The 22,255-nt window shown below is 38.7% G+C and overlaps 1 protein-coding gene across 2 annotated transcripts in view; it reads right to left on the bottom strand.

The window, feature by feature from the left end:
• SAMD5 (sterile alpha motif domain containing 5) overlaps window positions 1–22,255 on the bottom strand; it is a 352,062-nt gene that overhangs the window by 294,267 nt on the left and 35,540 nt on the right. Inside the window, exon 2 of one of the 2 annotated variants that reach the window (XM_016143753.2) lies at window positions 3,180–9,093. The exons of the other annotated variant lie outside the window; for it this stretch is intronic. Within the exon in view, the coding sequence (XP_015999239.2) occupies window positions 9,031–9,093 (63 nt within the window). The 3' untranslated portion in view covers window positions 3,180–9,030. Of the gene's footprint in view, window positions 1–3,179; window positions 9,094–22,255 lie in introns of those variants that run through there. 2 annotated transcript variants of the gene reach the window in all.

Here is a 22,255-nt window from a genome sequence, read left to right as displayed (position 1 = left end):
ACTTAGTAAATGTCCTTTTAAGTATTGGAAACTATGGTTTTTAATGTTCTGTAATCAATTCAAGAATGCAAGCTTCTTCCTAACATATTTCGAAAACAATTTCAGTTCGTGAGTCACAAACCTCTTTATGCCCCACACCTCCACTTCCTACCTGCCAACACTCCAACGCAAAACCCTCTCTGGTTATCTTACGTGTTATTTTGTTCGATTTCCACAAGACCTCTTTGAGGGGGTGTTATTAACCCCATTTCTCGGATAACAAAACAGAAGTGAAAGGATCTAGTAACCTGCCTAAGGACTCAACCAGGTGTGCGGAGCTAGTATTTGTATCTAGGCTTTATAACTCCCAAACATAAGTTTTCTTCTCTCCCATCCATGTAATTCACACCTATCAGGGAATAAAAGAAAGACGAGGCATGTCATCACTGTTCAGTTGAGAGTCTCCTCTTTGGTCAAGCAATTGTAATTCTCAACAGCTCTGTGGGATTCAAACCCAGGTTTGAACAACCCTGAAATGACTCTTTTAACTCTTTTTTTCCTTTCTTTTTTTTTTTTTTTTTTGCCTTTCTATTGGTAGAACATTTAGAGATAATTATCTCTAGGGGCAAAATTATGGGTCATGTATTTATATTAAATATAACTAAAAGGAAGTGTGTCCAAAATGCAATATGAAAAAGAAGGTAATGTTTGTTTAGGGCAAGTTACCAAAATATCTCTGTGTTTTGTCTAGTAGCACACTATCCACTAGCATGTACGGGATAAGGGCATTAATCATAGTTTGATTAGTTTTAGTTGCAGGAATAGACTGATATTTTCCTAGCTTTAATTGCAGAAATAAATGATATCCCTCTTACAATTCAGATTAGAAAAATATGGCCAAAAGAAAAATCAGAATTTAAACAGTGTGCCACTTGAGGATTCTCATGTGCCTTCACAAATCACAATGTTTAATACACGTCTGCAAAAGGAAACCTAAACGAGTATGTAAAATTTTATTTTATAAATTATTTGTGTTTATGGTTTCATACAAAACAAAACCAGGAAAGTCAGAGGACCTGATTAACGGGAAAATCACACCCCTAGGTGAACTTCTGATAAAGAAAATCCTGGTTTCCGAGGTCTTGGGGTGAATGGCACACTCTCCTTCAAACACAAAGGCTTTGGCATTCCCGAAGTTCCCCCAAACCAGGAAGTGCTCTGGTAGAACCAACTCGTACAATTTCATTGATCAGTTTCCTTCAGCAGGTGAGAAAGTCCATTTAGTCCTTCATTCATTCGACAATATTATCGAGCGCCAACAACGTGCCAGAAAACACGCCAGGAATTACAGAAGGTCAAAGAGAGCAAACCAGGTAGGTTCACAGCCTCCTGCAGGTCACAGTGAAAAACCAGACCATGTCACTCTGTGACTTTCTTCTAAAGAACATGGAATTATCAGATGCTATTTCTCAAATTTTCCATAGGGTGTGGTTAGGTAACGCTGTTACTGGAGATTTTATAGATGAGAAAGTGAAGATGTGAAAGAAAGTGACTTAGCGACCCACCAGGAAAACCAAGACTGGACGTGGGGCTTCTGATGTAGAGGTCAGGATTCAGAAACACATCACATGCATACTCTTCATTTGCTATTTTTGCAAATGGTGTTATGTAGATTGATTAGTTTCCGAAATGAAGTCAAACTCAAACTGACTGAGCGCAGCGGATGCAAAAGAATGCACACTGAATATATACAATTCACAATTGGTGCTCATTATTCAACCAAGAAACAGATGAGATTCCACAGACATCCTGTTAAAGGTACATGGATATATTTTAAAGCAGAGGAGGTGGGCCAAAAAAGTGTCCATAATTACATGAATGCACTCTGTCCTCAGGGTAAGTCTAGGAGAGGGAAAAAGTAATTTTTTCATTTAAAATTGTTCGAGATTCCTCTTTTAAATTAAAAAATCCTCAGTGGAGCACCATATGTTTTGGAATGAGACTAAAAGTATTCATTTTCCAGGTTCAGATGAAAGACTTTAAAAGCTGCCTTACGTGATGTGATTTTATCGATGAGATAAAACATCCCATTCTTTACCAAACACTCCTTAGCTGGGACCTCTGCTACATTCGTGCATTTCACCATTTTTAAAAATACATTTTAGCGCTATCCACCAGTATCGCTGACTTTTCTAAACGTGCTTGATGATCAAGGAAGAACTTTTTTAAATTTTTTATTCAAGTATACTTGGTATACAATATTATAAGTTTTCAGCTCCTGCAGACCCATAGGGATGCTTGGAGCTTTGGTTTATGAACAACATTATCAGGTGAACAATATAATGATTCAGCATTTATATAGCTCACAATGTGATCTTCATACTAAGTCTCAGTCATCGGTCGCTGTGCAGTTATCACAGTATTAATGACTACATTCTCCTTCAGCTTTTTCATCCACCTCCCAGCCCCCTCTCTGGCAACCATCAGTTTGAGCTCTGTTTCTATGAGTTTGTTTTTGTTTTATGTGTTTATTTATTTATTTATTTATTTATTTTTTAGATTCCCCACATAAAAACATATGGTATTTGTCTTTCTCTGCCTTATTTCTCTTAGCACAATACCTTCTAGGTCCATTCATGTTGTTGCGAATAACAAAATTACATTCTTTTTTATCGTTGAGCAATATTCCATTGTCTAAAGATACCATATCTTCTGTATCTATTCATCTATTGATGGAAACCTAGGTTGCTTCATAGTTTGGCTACTGTAAATAATGCTGCAATGCACACAGGAGTGCAGATATCTTTCTGAATTAGTGCTTTTGTTTTCTTCAGATAAATACCCAGAAGTGGAATTGATGAGTCATATTTTTAGTTATTCGAAGAAACGCCATTCTATTTTCTATAGTCGCTGCACCAATTTGCAATTCCATCAGCGGTGCACAAGCATTACCTTTTCTCCTCATCCTTACCAACATTTGCTATTTCTTGTCGTTTTGATAACAGCCATTCTGACTGGTGCGAGATGGCATTTCATTGTGGTTTTGATTTACGTTTCCCTGATAATTAATAATGTTGAGCATCTTTTCGTACCTCTGTTAGCCATCTTTATAACTTCTTTGGAGAAATGTCTCTTCATGCTCTCTGCTTTTTTTTTTTTTTTTTTTTTTTTTTTTTTTTTTTTTTTGTAGATCAAGAAAGACTTGATGCCTAAGATTTTAGAGCTGAAACATTAAGTTTTCAGCTCCTGCAGCCCCCTAGGGATGCTTGGAGCTTTAGTTTATGAACAAAAATTTTGTAATGCTACATCTTAAAAAACATGGATCTAAGTTGAAGCCAGTCTAGAAAAATGGATCTTTTTTTTGAAGATGCCACAGAACCCTTTGGTATACTTTCTAGGATCTGACATGAAACAAAAAGATTAGAAAATCTGGGAAAAATCTCAACTGTCTGCTACCACCCCAGTGTCATCATGGGCATGTCACAAACTCTTGGCTCTTCGGGGTCTTAACTCAATTTCTGAATCACAATAGGTTATCCTAAGGTCCTTTTCCATTTCTAAAATTCAAATGTTTACATATTTCTTCCCAATATTTACTCTCCATCTTTCTTGCTTTAAATTTACTTTCCCCTCATGTTATATTCAGTGGGACTAAAACCAACCATTCGTAATCATCAAAATATATAGTGATACCATTTGTACACAACCCAAATCAGTACTATAAAACTTCTTTAAGTGAATGTTTTCGGGCTGCTTATCACGTGCTAATTATTTTGCTAAGCATTCGCAATAATTATTCCATTTGCTCAAGGTCCTGAAGGCAGACAGTTGCAAGGCTGGGACTAAATCCAGTAGACCGTAAATCTAATTACCCCTGAGATGCTGCTTATCTGTAGTTGAATCACAATAATTTGGGGGTAATAGAGATTCAAGGGTTCTGGGAGCCACAGCAAGGTCACATGCGACCCTGTAGAGAAACTTCATGTGACCCTGCCTACAGCCTAACATACCCTGCCACTGTCAACCCACCTGCCACTGTGGCGGGCCACGACAGCTGGCAGGGAATCGTGTGCTATCACCCTTAAGAGCACTTTTTTAGTCGGAAGTGGGGTGGGACGAAAAAGGAGAAAGCCACAATGTAAACATAAGTAACAATCGCAAAGAAGCCTCTATGATGATTTATTTGAATATTGCATGAGTTAGAACTCTGATTTCCTCTGCTAACCATAATGCTACAGTACCATAAACATTTACATTTCATCGATTTAAACAATGTACATACTTTATCTCATTCATCAGAAAGTAAACAATTACAAAAGAGGCCAAGGCAGGAACCACGGTAAAAGCCATAACGTTTATTGAAGAATGGACATATGTTTGCAAATCACAGACGCCACGTGGGCACACATTCCCAGGTTCATGATAATGCTGTTCCAGGGAGGCTTTTATCGCGCCTTCTCATACAGCCCCTTTTTAAAACAATAACTAAAAGGGGAAAAGTGTGTCAACTGCAATTACATTTACAAAACCAAGTGGCAGCTTGTACTTACAATACCTCTATGCATGGCTACTCAGAAGTACGTGTGCTGGGTTTTCCAGCCCACGTACACTTTTCTGTCTAGAATGAACTTTTGGATGAATAATGGCTTTACTAACCCAAATGGCATCTCAGAATATTGTCCAGCTTAGAGAACAGGGCGACAACTGCAATGAACAATAGCATTTCTAACATCTGCCCCCAGCAATATACCACCCTGTCCTCCACATATGCAATACAGCATTTCATTTTTGGAATAATGAGGGAAAATTTGTCTGACCAAAGTCATGACACAGAATACATCTAGAAGAGACATTTCTCATCTTAAATGATGTTTGAAAGTTGACTTCTTTCCTTTAGTTCTAGTGGAAGAAATTTTGGCCAAATTGTCAAAGAAAAAAATACCATCCAGCTCTTAACCTCCCATTTTCCTCTAAAAGTTAGCTTTTAACAACAATACAAAATAAAACTTCATTTCCAGAAATTAAAACAGTTTAAAAGAAAATACCTATTTTGAAAAGTAAAAAAAGAAAGTTATATCATTCATTTTTCTGAACTACCTTTTTTTTTTTTTGGCCTTTTCTGGAAATATCTAAAATAGTGATAATGCAATAGAAAGTTATTTGGCCTGTTCTCCTTAGAGATTAATAATATAAAGCTGAAGAGGATTTTCTAATGAAAGAATCTGACAGTATAAAACATCTGATGTAGGAAGATCTAACTGGCAATCACTGCGGCTCCTACAAGAGTAAAATTAGAAAATTCTGAAAGAGAAAGAAAGCCTAGTTGATTTGCTTTGCTCTGCACAACTTACTTATTTTGTGTAATTTAATACGGCATTGATTGTGGCTTTGTTCTAAACATAGCTGTCAGCTGAGGATTCCTCTTCTAGGGATTCCTTATTACTTGGCTATTGGTCTGAACAGAAAACTGACAATTTAAGGTCAGGATCTCACTCATTTCTTGTACATGTTTCTGGGTATTATACATAAAGTCTATTCTTCATTCCTTATTTACTTGGCAATTCAGAAATCTTCCACCTTCCTGAACATGGTATTTTGACATCTACTTAAATATTACATGTAAAAAGTTATATAGACCATATTTAATTTTCTTTGACTTCTCTTTCAGTTATTCCTTAATGGCCAGGCAAAGCGCCTGTTTACAGCACTCCAGGTCTTCACGGGGATCGATCTCGGGTCCCTGGCGGTGCGTCCCAGTCGCTGTCACGTGGAAGAGTTTGCTGATCCGCCGTCATCTTCTTTGTTTCTTGACTGTGTTTACCCCAGAAGCAGTATGGCCCCTTTGCACTCCTAATTTGTCAATCAAGTCATAAAATCAGAGGAAAATGGCCATATGCCACTCACTAATTTGCACACCAAATTTATAAAACTAAAGCTGTTATAAAAAGAGTTATAGAAATGCCTTCATATGTGCCCGTGGGACTATTTGAAAAGTGCTGTCCTTATAAATTCGCTCATTGTTTTTAAAAACCGCATACTTTTTCATTCAATCCATAAACATTTACTGAACTCTTCCTATGAGTGGAGACTGTAACCTTTTTTAAATCTTTCCTAAAAGAAAGGAAAAGCGGCCTTATTCACCAGATTTAAGGCAGCAATAAGAATATATCAATTTATCCTTGAGTTTCCTAGTCAATTTTAAAGTAATCTCTTTCATATAAGAGAAAATAAAAATGGTAACTCAGAGTAAAGAAGGTAAGTGAGGGAGACACTTAGCACCTACTATGTGCCAAATACCAGGCTAAGAACTGTGTAGGTGTGGGTTACAGAACTCTTAAGCCTCTTAAGAACAATAGGAAGAATTTAGTTTTCCCATTTGATGGACAAGAATAAAAAGCTCTGATGAGTTTAATAACTAACTGTTCTTGATCGTTCCCCATGCTACACATGCTTGTGTTCTTAACATATGCACAAGAAAAGGCTGTGAACATGATTCCAGTATTTGAACTAAGATCTGAAGAACTCCAAAGTAAAAAGTCAATGCTTACTGTTTGTTGTTGATTTCTCAATACCAAAATGCTGTAAATTTCTCTGGATTGAGAAACTGCCTGAAAGCGGCTATTATTCTATGTTGCTTTAAAGTCATTTGGTGATTATGCATTCCCTACACCAAGAAATATTCTCTGTGAATAACATCTCACTTTTCTTTCCCCCAAAAATTTTGTTTTAAAATGAACTGAACAAAATTTTGCTACAATCCTCCAAATTCCTCAATATTACAAAATAAAAGTCTAGAATTAATCCCTCTCATGGTGTTCTAGAAAATACAAATAAAATAATCCTCTAGTTTTAATAACATATTTGTCCTTCAGCTACTTCAAGTACTTTAAAAAATTAAGGAATCATCAAGGTTCGATAAAAACAAAAACAAACAAACAAACAATAACTACAAACAAACTACTTGCCTTAAGAGTAATTATCTCCAGATACAATTGGTAAGACAATTCCCTTTCTCTTATATTCACCTGTCACCTTATCTTATTTTAATGCAAAGGAATTAATGGGCTTCCTTTAAGACTTCTCTGCTTATTTTTACCGTTTTCTTCCCCTAGTTTTAGGTCAGAAGTCTTGACAATCCATCAGATATTTCACTGTTCTGGACTGTAACTCTTAAGTTAGGCAGAGTATTGTTATTTTCAAATTCTAATAACAGACTCAGGGATTTAAATTTGGTAAGATAACTGCAATTGGACATTACACAAATAGAAAATAAAACTTAAAATGACCAAGAGCCCCATTGTTGGTTGCAGTAGATTGCACCAAAATGCCCATGGTAACAATAACGGATTTTTCAGAAATTGGGTCCTTTCTAGCAACATTTCAACAAATACATGTAAATGTACATCTGTAAAATAAATCTGCCACAGATGCTGTACCTGGAAATGAGGTTTCTAACGGGAAACCATTTATTATCATAATAAATTATATCTGTAATCTATACAGATCTTTACCCACACAACCCTTTTTTAAAAACCTAGCTTGGAAAATTTAAAGACTAGTTTATCTGAAAATAAAAAAATGAAGAAAGTTTGATTGGAGTATAATCCTTACAAAACTGAAAGCTATGTATAGTTTAAAGGACAACTTGTACATGCTTTTAGAGCTTACTTTCCTTGCATTTGTATTTAAGAATAAGACTGATTTTACACAGTGTCTAAATCTCTAGAACTAGCTAAACCATGTAAACCTTAGAGTTTTAAGAGTATTGTGATAAAATCTCCCTTGGAGACCTTAACTGCTTATCCATTCCTAGGGACCAGAATGTGCCAAGAACACATAAAGTAAATTTCTTTCCATTTGAGAGTTTCCAACTCTTGAGCATCACAATGCTGACATAAACTCCCATCTCTGATGTACTTCTAAGTAGGGCAGGGAAGATTCTGCAATACAGTACAGCTCAGCTCTTCTCAGAAGCTGCCTGACACAAGAGCTTGTTAAAAAAAAATTCACATCGTCTTTGATGATTTCCCTTTAATTAAATTTTTGGTCCTATTAACATGGTTGCATTATCTCAGCAGAAAATAACACTGCCAATATCCCAAGGCAAGAACACTAGGAATTAGGAAAACCCCAGAGTCATCTTAATTTCCTTTTCCCATCTCACTCAACTCTCCTTTTCGGCTGAGGTTATACAATGCTCTGGAGGCCTAGAGCCACAAACCACCTCCCTGCCCCTACAAGCCTGAGGTCAGACACCTGGGGTGTGAGCTGGGATAGGGCATGGCAAATCCCAAGGCAGTGTCCACAGAGTGAAGAAAGCTGGCTACCATGTTACGGAGCTGGCTTACTGTAGGTTAGAGCAAGACACTCCTATCTATCCTACCACTAAACTTCAGCCGGATTAAATTTAAAAAGAAAAGTTGGAAAAGATTTTCTTCCATTGGTGGTGTTCCTTAATTCATCAGCTTTATAATTGTACCTATATATAAAATAACTATACAAAGCACCTTAAAATAAGTATTCCTTCAGCGAACTATTCTATATAGAATTATTTAAAATATCTCAACCCATGAAAACATGATTCTATACACAGTGAAAAAAAAAGGTATGTTAAAATAGAAAATTAAAGCTACTATTCTCAAGTCAAAGGCTAATTTGAAAATGATATAATTACTAGCTAATGCCAGAAACCTGCTTTTTGTCTAGTATTAAAGTTTGTTATTGCCCAAAAGCCTTACCCAACCTCATTTATTTTCATCAAGAGCCCACAGAATGGAGAGGAGAGTCCCGAAGTATGCATAAAACTGTATTTTACAATGGTGTGTCTTTTAAAAATGAACTCAGTATTTCACTGCCTCATTTCTAGCTATTATGAGTTAGTTACCCAGTGTACTAAGTTGATTATTCCAGAATTTTTCCAGCAAAAAGTTAAAGCTGATGAGTATTTCCAGGGTCATCATCCATTTCCCTTTTTGAAAGAAGGTTCTAAATATGCCCTTTTCCAGTCTTCAGGCACCTCATCAGTCCTCCACGAGTTCTCAAAATTGATATCTAGCGGTTCTGTGATGACTTCGGCCAATTCATTAAGTACTCTAGGATGCCAGCCATGGGGACCTGTGGATTTGAACATATCGGGGTTACTGAAGTTCTCCTTTACCCACTCTTCCCCTCGTCCAGCATGGATTCCTGCTCCTGTTTTTAAGTCACACCTGTCCCTTTCTGGTTACCACGTGGACTTTTGAAAAACAGCTTTAAGTTCTGCTTTTTATCTATCGATTTTCTCTTTGAAGCTAATAAATAAAAATGTAGTTTTATTCTTCTCGAGCCTGTTCTCCAGTTTTGTTTTAAAAGCAGTCTACTTTTTCCTTTTGTATTTCTTGTAAGAAAAGGAAGTAACAAAATTAAATAAATGTATATCTACCTTGTAACAGTATGCATTCCTAAACCACAGCATTCAGTATATACCTCAGCATCCGGAGTAACAGGGTAACAGTAAACACATTGAGGGACATTTTAAAGACCTCTCTGATGCTCAGGGGTGCTTATCTATTCGACTTGTACCTACAAGTGCTTAATCAAAATGCACCTTCCAAAATAAAACCGATTCACAATGATCTTTCATCAGAAACATTTGTATGCAGAAACAATAACTTTTTCACATAGGCATTTAAAAAGCATGGTTGTACCAGAGCCAGAAAGAGATTAATATGAATTAATCTAGCGGATCCATTTGGTGTGTGGTCATCTGTGCCAACATTCTGAAATTGATATTACACTAATTATCTCCAAGCTCTGATAGGTGGTGACAGGTTTAACCCCTTCACTGCCATGGTGGTTCCTCCAAAATTGAAAGACAGCAACAGATTACAGTTTCCTTGCCCATCTGTCACGGCTACGCCCTGTGCCACACTCCCTTGGCAGATCTGGAATGGACAAAGGAGAGGAAGGAAGGAGAGAGCGAAGGAAGAGAGGACGCCTGAACCTTCTCAAGATTTCTGACGCGTCAAGCAAATTGCGCTGCTAGGAGCCAATTGTTTCCTTGTTCGGTTTTTTTTTTTTTTTTTTTGGTGTTGTTTATTTTTTAATGGGAAAAGCTTTTGAATCAATTTCGCTTTCTTACGTTTTCCTCTTCTAGTCTACATCTACCCTACCTTACCCTGGTTTCACATCTCCCAAAAAATTTCAAATTACAGGCATCACTAAAAAGACTCTTTTAAAACACAATCCTACACATTTCTCTAGGGTACAACAATTTGTTTTAGCACATGTCGTTTTTCACCCCCGGCTCAAATAGCCACCTGCTGATGGCAATATGTTAACTAATATGTCATTATTAATTAGTTTGGGTAACATCATCTGGCAACTGCATCTACATGGAAAGAATTACTACCCATGTTCGGGAAGTTTCTTTCTCTAGAGAATCAAGCTATTTCCAGGCCTTTTTTTTTTTTTTTTCCTGTAGTATTAAGTAATAATAATAAATTACTATTAATTAATATATTCAAATAGTCACTCAAATAAACTATATCCAAGCCAATGTCTCTATTAGAACCACCTCCTGTTACAAACTGAAAATGTGATGTTTAATTTATCTTAACTAAGTTTTTTTCAGGGGATTGGGGGAAATGCACCTCAATATGAAGAAGGCAAACTGTTCAGTTTTTAACACTCTCATCAGTGAGTAAATGAAAAGACAGTACACCAAAATCTACAGTTACTCTACAGTGCAAGATAACTCACTGTCAAGAAAAAAAAAAAAAGCCTCAGGTGATATAGCGTTAGGGGTTACTAAACCCCAGGAAGTTGACAGCTAAGGAAAGGACGAGGTCACCCAGGAAGGAGGTAGCATCTCGAGGACATTCTTATTAAAACAAAAGATTCTCAGATGTCACCATGGAAGATATAGCTCTATCTAAAGCCAGGAAGATGGCCTCACCTACCTTTTAAAAGTCACTTTATTCTAGAAACCTATAAAAAAAAAATATTTCCAAATGCCTTTGGACAGGAGATCATCTAGCAAGCACAGACACCCTCCACACTAAATTCATCTAAAGGCAAGGACCACAGAGTCATTCACGAAGCCAGCAGCATCGAGCTCACAGCATCCGAAACCTCTGGCGTCTTCGGTTCCACAAAAACAAATCGCATTCATTAGACAAGCCCAGCCTTGCAAGTTGCTGTTTTTCATTCTTTGGGGGAGAGGGTGGGAGGCAGACAAACAGGATTTCCGCGGTTGGGTCACGGAGAGTTTCAAGATGTGAGAGCGGTCGCAGAGAACGGTAATTAGCCGAGCACATGTTGCTTCATGATCGTAGGAGACGCTGGCAACGTCCCCGGGAGGAGCGCTGCTCCTTGCTCCGGCAGCTGACGTGCCCTGCGACATTCCCCGCGCCGTTCCTCCGCGGGCCCGCTCTCCAGGCGGAATAGAAATAAGCGGATTTTTAAAATTCTGACCGGCTTTAAGAGATAACTGATGAAAGTCAGTTGGCTGGCAAACAGGCGTTGCCAGTCTAGCCTCATTTCACACAGCTGCTCCTCGCCACGCATTATTCATATTTCATTTTCGCCTAAATTATCTGGCATACTCCTACAAAGAAAACAAAACAAAGACTCTTTCTCCCCTCCAGCAAGAAAAATAATAATCTGTGTATATGTGTTTATAGTCTTCTTTGGATACAGTACTAGGTTGACTTAAAAATCATGAAAGAAATGACCTCAAACCTGGTCCTTTCTCAAATTTCAAGAAAGCCAAACTCTGCGGCAATAAATAGCAAGTTTCCTTATGGTTCTAGTCATGCTTCTGGAGTTTTGCTATTTTTTTTTTCAGAGTTTGTAAAACTGAATGCCAGCAGTTTGTAATGTGCCGAGTGATGATCTATTTCTAGGGAAATGTCACTAGAAAGAAAAAATCACTAGCCACATTCAGGAACTTTCTGGATAGGGAATGTCAAACACTGCCTGCCATTGAGACCACTCTCAACACCTTCCGGCCACACAGACCTAATTCTTGGGCTGAACTGACTTTCTCAGTTTTGTTTGTTCTAGGCTATTATGAGGCATGGGGGAGGGGGAGGGGTGGAAGGGACAGTCTCATTTCACTAATATTTGGCAGTTCTCCTAATCCATATTAGAGTTCCAATCTGAAAACAGGGAGGGGCAGGAAAAAAAGTTATTTAAAAAATAAATAAATTATTATTCTATGGCTAAAAATTAAGATTTACGAGATTACATTTTTTCCTCGGTTGCTTATTCCGATTTTTAACTAATATGAACTCTGTTATTCTTTTGAGCTTGTGATTTCCCCCACTGATTCAAAGGCCATCAGAATTATATGCAAGCTCACCCATTTTAGAGGTTATTTCTCTGTTGCGATATTATTCAACAGAGGTAGCTTCATGGCAGATATACAAGCAAGAGACATAAATGCTCAGCATTTCATTGCTGGGATAAAAAAATAAAACTGGTGACTGCACATTAATAGTTCATTCGATTTCCTGACAGTTGGGGGGGGGCAACTGTCTCATAGGAAAAATTAATTAAGGATAAATGTAGCCTTTTCTTCTGAATGGCAACAAGGGCACAAAGCTGAACCCCTGGCGGTTGGTGACAGAGCACAAGATTTTTTCACCACGGGACTTTCTCAAGCTAGGTTTACCAACATTCAGTCAAGGCATTCGGAAGGCCTGTAATTACGGGACCAAGGAAGGATGGGAATTTGCCTAGAGGGGGGGCTTAAATACAGCCTCCTTTTAACCGTAAACTTCTCCAAGGGCAGAAACCACATTTTATGCTTCTTTATATCTCCTTTGAGAACATTACACATAATGTCACCCACTGCTACTGCTAGTCGATGGCATCGTCCGCGCTGTAATTTTTACTTATAATTTCTCAGTTTCTACTGGGAAATTTTAGCCAAGCAGGTCAGATAGGAGTGTACTTTCCTTTGCCTATATAACAGAGAAAAAAATATCAATAAATTATCAATAGGGTCACTAAACCCATATGTATCCTAATGGTCATCTCTAAGCTCCTCGAAAGGCTTCGGAGGGACCAGGTGCTATACTGAGAAGTCGGAGGCTGCCTGCAGACCTCAGCAGGCCTGAGGAGGCAGTATGTGAGACAATTAGCTGCTAGAGTCTTAAAGGGTAGATTCCCTAGGGAGTCAACAGATTAGAGAAATGTTTGCCCTCCTCTAGAATGACTGATGTCCGTCCTTCCTTCCTTCCTTCCTTCCTTCCTTCCTTCCTTCCTTCCTTCCTTCCTTCCTTCCTCCCTCCCTCCCTCCCTCCTTCTTTCCTCTTTTTCCTCTTCCTCTTCTTCTTTTTTACTTTAAACACAAAACCCAAATGCTATACACACGGCTGTAAACAACTCATCCAGGTGTGTCCTTGGTAAGTACTGATTTACTACCCAGTTCCTGGAACAAACGAAGTGGGTTTTAATAAACCGCACTGTTTCTCGCTGCCTCCTCTCATCCCACACGGTTATAATCTTCGCTCAGGACTCACCTGAGGGTTTTCAGCAAATGGGAAGTAAACTGGAGAGGCTGGAAATTTTCTGGCCTGCTTATTATTCAGAAAACTCCCGGAAACAAATTCAGGACTTAAAAGACAAAAGCCTTTGTTTATGCTATCCTCGGGGCATTAACCGATTTTATAATTTTTCCAACTGAATGGCTATGTAAATTCCGATTTCTTTAAGGCATTTGGTTATACTCATCACTGAATATTCTGAATATGCTAAATTCCCACACAGGAGTTTAAAGTCTGCAAGTGGATGCAAGCTTCGAAAGACCAGGGTTCAGGATTTTCTCACTGCCTACAGTTACAGCCCCATCTTATCTCTACCAGGAAGAATTTATCAAGATGTAACTGTTAGGAATACTGGGTTGTTCTTTCAATACTTTTGTAATTAACAGCTTGTCATAACATGAAGCTGGGGCTAGGTCACTACTCTTTCAGGAAGTTTAAAGTACAGTTAAGGAGGCAAAATGGTGGCTGGAGGGGACAGTGCTTTCAAGAACAAAGAGGGAGTTTGGGCATCTTTATAGAATGAGTGGAAAGAGTCCATGGAGAGAGATAAAGGCAAGAAAACAAAAAGATAATTACGGACCATAATTATTACTTGGGCCAAGAGGAGATACCAGAGGTGACGGGTAATTCATTGCGAGAACAGAAAAGTAGATGGGTAAAGACATCAACACATTTTGCAGGAGAGAGTGTGGGAGGGAACGCAGGGACAACAGAGTCTGGTTCTCAGTAATGACTGAGCCCGGACTAGCTGAAGAAGCAGGGTTGAGAGGCACGGGTTGGGGTGAGGGGGGGTCTAAGAGCTACCGAGGGAAACGTAACGAAGTCATCTTGACAGCCGCAGGAGGGCAGATCTGGCTGGACTGGACTGCATGGAATGAACCATAGTGATATGGGCTTTCAGTGTGTCTGTATTATTATACTTCAAGGCCTCCAAACACCATCCAAAACAGTGATCAAGTTACAGGCCTAAAGGCACAACACAAGTCCAGTACGGAGATGATGATAAATGTCAGAGCGTGCTGAACACCAGTATTCTGTCCTCCAGTGCAGCTCTTTGAAACAGATTTGGTGGGTCTTTTAATGGAAAAGTCCTGTGGATGATTACCTCGTACATTCAGGCTGCTATAACAGAATACCACAGACTGGATGGACTGTAAACAGAAATTTATTTTTCATACTTCTGGAGGCTGGGAAACCCAAGATCAAGGTGCCCATGGAATCTGTGGTGAGGACCCTCTTCCTGGCTCAAAGTCATCATCTTCCTGCTATATTTTCACACAGCAAGAAGGCACAAGGGAGCTCTCTGGGGCCTCTTTTCTAAAGGCACTAATCCCATTCGTAAGGGCTCCATCCTTCCAACCTAATCATTTCCCAAAGACTCTTCACCCAAATACCCTCACATTGAGGATTAAGTTTCAACATAAGAATTTTGGGAGGATACAAGCATTCAGTCTATAGCAGCAATGTCTGTCTCGAAATGAGCTCATTGGCTGCTCACTTAAGCGTTCTCATCTCTCTGTCCTTTCCTGCCTCTCTCTTTCTCTCATCTACTTAAAGTAAGATCATCCATTATTAAGTACTAATGGTCTTTGAGATCATCATTTATACTAAATCTTATTAAAATTATCACCAGAATAATTGCCATTAACAGTATATTTATAGTGCATACTATAATTATTATTATCTGCCTGCCCTGGACGACGGTAAGCTAGCTACTACTAATATTATTGAGTGACCTTCCTCTAAGCAAGGCACAATGATGAGGACATTATATATTTATACATAATTTCTTTATTTCTCACCCCAAGCCAACATGATGTCCATCACGGACCCAGTTTTATACATGAGGAATCTGAGTCTTTCAAGTGTAGATAACCTGGCAGAGTCATAATGATGATTAGTGGCAGAGTGGTTCTTGCCAACAGCAAAGTCCAGCATGGTAAAAATATGTGTGCACTCTCAATCATTTTGGGGTAGAAACCTGTATTAGTTGAACAGTGTTCCCCCAAATTAACATGTACCTGGAACCTCAGAACGTGAACTTGGAAATATGACCTTTGCAGATGGTTCAGGCTCTCGAGATGAAACCCTAGATTTAGGATGGGCCCTAAATTCCATCGCTGGTATCCTCATAAGAGGAGAGGACCCAAGGAGACACTCATAGGAAGAGTGGTCATAGGAAGACAGAGGCAGAGAGCAGAGTGATGCAGCCACAAGCCAAGTAATGCCAGGAGCCACCAGAATTTGGCTCCTGGCAAATAAGCAAGAAAGAATTCTATGCCAAGAGCCTTTGGTGGGAACATGGCCCCATCAAAACTTTGATCTTGTACTTCTGGACACCCGAACTGTGAAAGAATAAACGTCTCTTGTTTGAAGCCACTGGTTTTGTGGTACTTTGTTATAACAGCCTTTGGAAACTAAAACAGAACCCTTTCAGAGAAATACATAATCTCCCACATGCTCTTAGGAAGATTTTTAATCACTTCATCGTTTTCGGCAGCACATGCACATTTGAGGCAAAAGGTATTTTATTTTTATTCGGAATATTAAATGTGCATGTTTACTTTGATTCAGTATTATATTTAATGTTGTTCATAATATGGAAGGAAAATTTTGATGACTACCTATTAAATGATGCAAACTGTTCAAATAAATTATACAAGAAAAATTTGATTTATAAAAATACATTAAAAACTATATACTCTGTTTATATGTGGACTCCATGTATATTAAACTGCAGACTGAGATTTCATTATTTGCTACAGCATCAAAAATAGAAAAATCAGCATTTGGAATGATTGTTTTACTTCTGCATAATGTCCACTGGTTTATTAATTATTTACTCACATATTTATGATTTATTTTAAATTATAAGACGAGAAAGAAGGACTCAGTGGCTATTTGCAAAAAAATCTCTACAAATAATACACCGTGCATGTGGATATTTTTATTTCCAATAAATTAATATTGAATATAATTGCCAGTATTTCCCTGTTTTGTTATCAGTTAATAAAGAATGAGAAAGAATTCAATGTGCAATGTAAGCATATTTGAGCTTTATGAGGGTTTCGTTTTAAAAAGGAAAACATTCAAATAATTTTTATTGAATTATTTAAAGATATATAATTAAACAGTCGCTATTCCCAACCTGGATGACTTTTTTGGCTCCGCTGACAGCTCCAGCTGGAAAATACTGCACTATTCTATATTAGCAGCTCAAGAACATTTGCTGCCAGGAGCCATTTGCATTTTTAAAAATCACTGAGGATTTTAAAGAGTTTTTGTTTATATGGATTATAACTATTGATATTTACCATATTTGAAATTAAAACTGAGACATATTTAAAATATTTAATTCATTTAAAAATAGTAAATGCTTGGGGTGGCTCCATACTGTAGTGGTTAGCAGGTCTGCTTCACAGGCAGAAGGTCATGGGTTTACACCCCAGGTGGAGCCACGGACCATACCCCGGGTGCGCCAGGCCCTGCGCCAGGCCCTGGGTGCACGCCCTGAGCATGTGGGAGGAGACGCCCCGCCTTCAGAGATCCAGTTCTTAAGGGGAAAACGGCAACATCCGTGAGTCAGGGGTGAAATTGGGGATGGGGGGAAGGAATTAAAGAGGGGATAAAAATAGTAAATACATTACATGTTAACATAAATATTTTTATGAAAAATAAATATATTCTTCCCAATACTAGTAAGAAGCATGGCATCGTCTTGCATTTTGGCATACCTCTTTAATTGATAGTCTACTTTGGCATACCTCTTTAATTGATAGTCTACTGGATTCTTACACCTTTACATTTGATCTGTGGCATTATGTTTTTTTAGTTGAAGTATATGATGAAAATCTGGCCTCACCCAGATGTGTTATTAGAAAAAGGAGAAATATTTTAATGGCTTTTGTCATAGGAAATTGTAGATATTCTTTTTTGACACCATGCCAAAACTCAACAGCAGATAGTTTCTTAAAGGTCAGTTGCAATGTGAAATCTGAAACCGTATCAATGAACTTTTCATACTCTACTTCATTAAAGCCATTGGATCTCTTCCCATACGTGATTTGGTAACAACATGCATTGGTCATTTGGAAATGCTGGGTTCCTGAGTTATGCAGAACTTTCAAATGTTAATACATATCATTATTCAATATCAAAAAAGTAACAGTTGTTAACATGACCTCCCATCTCACCAAAAAAGCCTTCAAGTATGGATAAACTGTCAGGCTCTCTGTGTCAGATATAAGCATTTCTAACTTTTACTGGAATATTCAGATTTTACCATTAATGACAGATATTGTCAGTCGCTTTTCTTAAAATCTTAGGTCCACTTTATTCATCTTTTGTGAAATAAACAAGTCTAAATAACCATGGTTTGTCCCTTTGGTTGCTCTTCCAAGTGAGAATAATGTTCCATGAATAAAGCTGCTAGTTTAGCAAGCAACTCAAACAACAGCATACGTGGTTTGCAAGGAGACTAGGTTCGCACTTCCATTTGCAACAGAAGTCTTTATGAGTAGGTCCATTTTATCACTCACGATGTTTTTTAAGAAGTACTCAAAGGTTGAACTTTAATAAAAATTAATTTCTACTGCTTCACCAAGGATATATTAAGGAAAATGGGTTTTTTTTTAAATTTTTTATTTTTTTTTGGCGTGTATACAGATGAAGACTGTAACAGGCATTACTGTGGTTTGGAACCACTGCCTCAATTGGCACTAATGTGCCAGCATATTCACCTACTGCTGCTTTTGTTTTCCCAATGCAAATGTTCACGCATTAAAAAGGGAAAATAACATCACAGTAATGCTATGAAATAAATATTACCTCACAGATGCCCTACAAGGAAATCAGGGACCCCCCGCCATGGTCTGTGGACCACACTCAGAAAACCACTGCTCTGTACCACGTCTAGATTGAGAGTCAAGGTAGATGTCACAAAAGCAGCACCAGCGAGCCTCAGATCAACTCATTAGGCTGCAACAGAAGTTTGCCCTTTGAAAAGTGAGCTCCTTCCTAACAATCACTCTGCGTTTCCCCTCCTGGCCCCTCATTTGGCTCTGCCCATGGAGCTGGAAAGCCCGGAGGCCTTGCACCATGAAGGTGAGCTGACTTTCCTCTCCTGTCTGGTGAGAGGGTTTGTAAAGAAAGCTGGGCTGCCCAGGAAAAACGTTTCTCTAAAAGACTCTACTTTTCAGCTTTGACAATAACAATGGCTTTGGAAGTGACCGCTGATTCTGAGCCCAGCCAGCATGCCGCATTGAAATAACCCTGGGTTTCCAGGTGTCCAGAGCTGAAGCGTGGCCTCCCCTGGGCCTTGACCTCACCTGCCAAATTGGAATGGGCAGGGAAGCAAGACAACTGCCATAATCCTCTTCAGCAATTCCTTGGGAAGCTCATTTGCATGTTTATTGGCAGCCAGAGTGAAAAACTATGCAAGGTGTTTATACTGGTTTGTCACTCTGCCTCTTCTCTGATTTTGGCACAGGAAGGAGGGACACTTCCAAATGTCTCACAAAAGCAACACAGTCTGATGCCATCATTCTGAGTCTCCAGAACCATCGGCTAATTGCTTTAAAGGCACAGTACTCATAAAGTCATCTGAATAACCCTCAAGATGCTGGCCTTGCCCAGGTGAACTCTGAGGACATGTAAATGCATTACCTTGGGCAGCAAAATGTGCACATAGGGCTCAGATCCATCATACACTGGAGGTCTTCACCACACACACTTGCCGTTGTAAAGTGACAGTTCTAGAAGGTTTGAGAGCAAAGCCCAGATCGAAGGGCATTCCAGTTACAGTCCGAGTAAGCCTAATGTCGCTGTGTCCCAAGTAAGCCAAGGGTGGCTGTGGCCATGTGTGTGCATGCGTGTGTGTGTGTGGGATGCTAAGGGTTGGGGTGGGGAGTGGAGGACACATGGGGCATATACTACCTCACTCCAAAGCAGACTGTCCTCCAGGAATTCCTCAGCAGTCACCGCATCCCTTCCTGCCAGGTCAGAAGTAAAATCCCCTGGGGCAGCAGGGCAGGGCTGGAGATCCACATGCTCAGACTCCCAAATGAAAGCCCAGGTTTACTACTTCCTGGACGAGTGGCCTTGGGCACATTACTTAACCTAATAGCTCTGTGCTTTAGTTTTCCATCTATAAAACGGAAGACAGTAGTACCTAGTCTCAGAGGGTTGTCATAAGAGTAAACAACCTGATATCTGTAAGACTGTTTAGAACAGTACCTGGCTTACTCTGTATATGTGTCTGGAGGTTTTTTTTGTTTTTTTTTTTAACACCCACCCCATAAAAGGCATGGAATTCTATTTCTTGGTTCAATCACTATGTGACATAAACCCACCCCTAAGGAGGCATAGATACTTAGTCACATCTTCAGAACAAAACATAATGGATGTGCAGCAGCTTTATTAAGTTAGTCATCCACAAATGTTATTAGAATAAATCATGAATAATGTGTATGCTTTAAGTACTGTCTAGCCATTAACTTTTAAAAATTTCAGTTAGCTTTGTGAAGCATGCCCTATAGAACACAACTATCACAGCGGTTCTCAGCTTGTTCAAGCATAGAGACCGCTGAAGTGTTTTAAAAGCACGGACCCCTCCCACACACCGGGCATATGTATACGTGTGTGCACACACAGCCAAATTTAAAAAAAGAGTAACTTTACTATTTTATTTTTCTTATTTTCTTTTGAGAAAAAAAAATATCACTTTAAAAATGACCAAGAATTTCTAAACACCTTCAAAGAAATTTATACAAAACATTATTACTTATGCGGATATCCACAGACAATGGTTGGTTCCCAACTATAGGTTCCAGGACGCCTGTGTTAGTTATTTCCTTAAGGGCCTGTGATCCTCAGATTAGGAGCCACTTTCCCAAAAAAAGAGAATCATCAGAAGCTAAAACTGCATTCCCGAAGCAATTCAAATACATGAAAATAAAAATGCTTTACCAAGTGAAAGTCAGACCCCAGAATCCCAGCTCCAACAGACAGAGTGGCTGTCACTCTCAAGCACTGGTTAGTATACCCCAGGCAAGAAAACTTCAGAGGAGTGTTTCAAAAAGCTAAAAGCCAACATTTTTTGTCTTAAATCAGAATAGCTTGCTTTCCTTTTCAAGCACACTCTTCCACCATTAGGCCTTACAATTTTTCATTGTTTATTCCTTCAGGAATCAGACCCACTGCAGCAAAGACGTCAAACAGAGAAACAGATAATCTTATGTAGTTTCTGCAAGAACCACGCCTGGTTCTAGAGATAATAGGAAGGACCCAAATTTCCTGGAACTAACAGGAATCCATGGAAACATCCCCAAGCAAAAACACTGAAGCTCAATGGATTAGATATTTTTCAAAAAATTCAAAACCAGAATAACAAGAGCTTTTAGAAGCCCTCCTGCTGCTGATAGGAGCTTCCCTTACATGATCTGGAACACAGTCCTCAGAGCTGACTTTCGTCCCTCAGATAAAGTGGAATTTAAAACAGACACATACATCTGCTGAAATCACATTAAGAACAAGTTCTTCAGTTATTTCCCTCTGTGCTTCTTATTCCCTTTGAGACCAAATGTAAAATAACCTTTTCCTCATTATTGCATTTTACTATCACTTTAAAGAAGTTGTTTTTATTTTAAGACATAATGTGCAAAATCATGCTATTTAACACTACATTATATTCACAGACCCTGAGAGTTAAATAAAGACACCTTGTTGATTTCTTAATATAGATTCAGCTAAGATTAGTTATGCATCTGCCACCTTAACATTCAAATTGGGGGGCACAGACTTAGTTAAAAATCACACTTGCATTGTAAGTACTTAGACTTTCATGGTTCATTTAAGAGCATCACAATCAAGAATTTAATTACATCAAAATAGAACAGTATCTTCTTAAATGGCCAAGATTGCATCCCTCTCGGTTTCTCTCCCTGCCCCCCCAAAGTGGATCATCTCCCTTAACCTTTATAGATTTGTTTTCTGACCTATGAAACAAGGAACTTGGTTAGATCATTTCAATACAGCCTGCGGTTCTATCATGCTGTGATTTTTATGATTTTTAGGGACTGACGAGGAAGCAAAGAGGAAACAGAGCCAAGATGCTGTGGGAACTTAGCCAGTTCAACTCCCAAACAAGATGATATTTCCCATGATGCCAGAAAATGTCCCACATGGCACCGTCAGTGGACTGGCAAATCAGAGTTGAAGGGTAATGAGGTATCATAGAAAAACAGTTCCACTACAGCCTCAACTGTGCTTTAACACTGAACCATGTGCCTAACAACTTGCTATTCAACAAAACACTAAATCTCAAAAAACATGGATTCCTCCCAACCAAGAAATGTGTGTTATGATTTTAGGATAAACTGAGAGCTAATAATGGAAGATAATTCTGTGAGCGTGGGAGGGGAAAGGTCTTATTTTTGGATCAGCAAATCTAACAATAACTTCCAAGCTGAGTAGCAAAGTGTCTATGCTTTGCAAGTTTCTATAAAGGCACAGTACAATCCTTCACATGCCGAATAACTTAAATTATTCACTCCGGTGGTGGAAAACGCTCTGATTGTTTCAAGAAGACGAGGGTTTAACTGGTGATGAGTCATGTTCCCCCACCACACAGAGCCTGAGACAAAGGCTTGTGTGAAGGCTGTTTATTTGGGAATGTGATACCAGAGAGTAGAAGTAGGGGCCAGGGAGAGGAAAATAAAGGAGGGAAAGCCAACGTGACGGTGGAT

This window comes from Rousettus aegyptiacus, unplaced genomic scaffold (genome assembly GCF_014176215.1).
Source record: "Rousettus aegyptiacus isolate mRouAeg1 unplaced genomic scaffold, mRouAeg1.p scaffold_m13_p_1, whole genome shotgun sequence".
Classification (NCBI taxonomy): Eukaryota; Metazoa; Chordata; class Mammalia; order Chiroptera; family Pteropodidae; genus Rousettus; species Rousettus aegyptiacus.
This window is presented reverse-complemented; position numbering and strand designations above follow the sequence as displayed.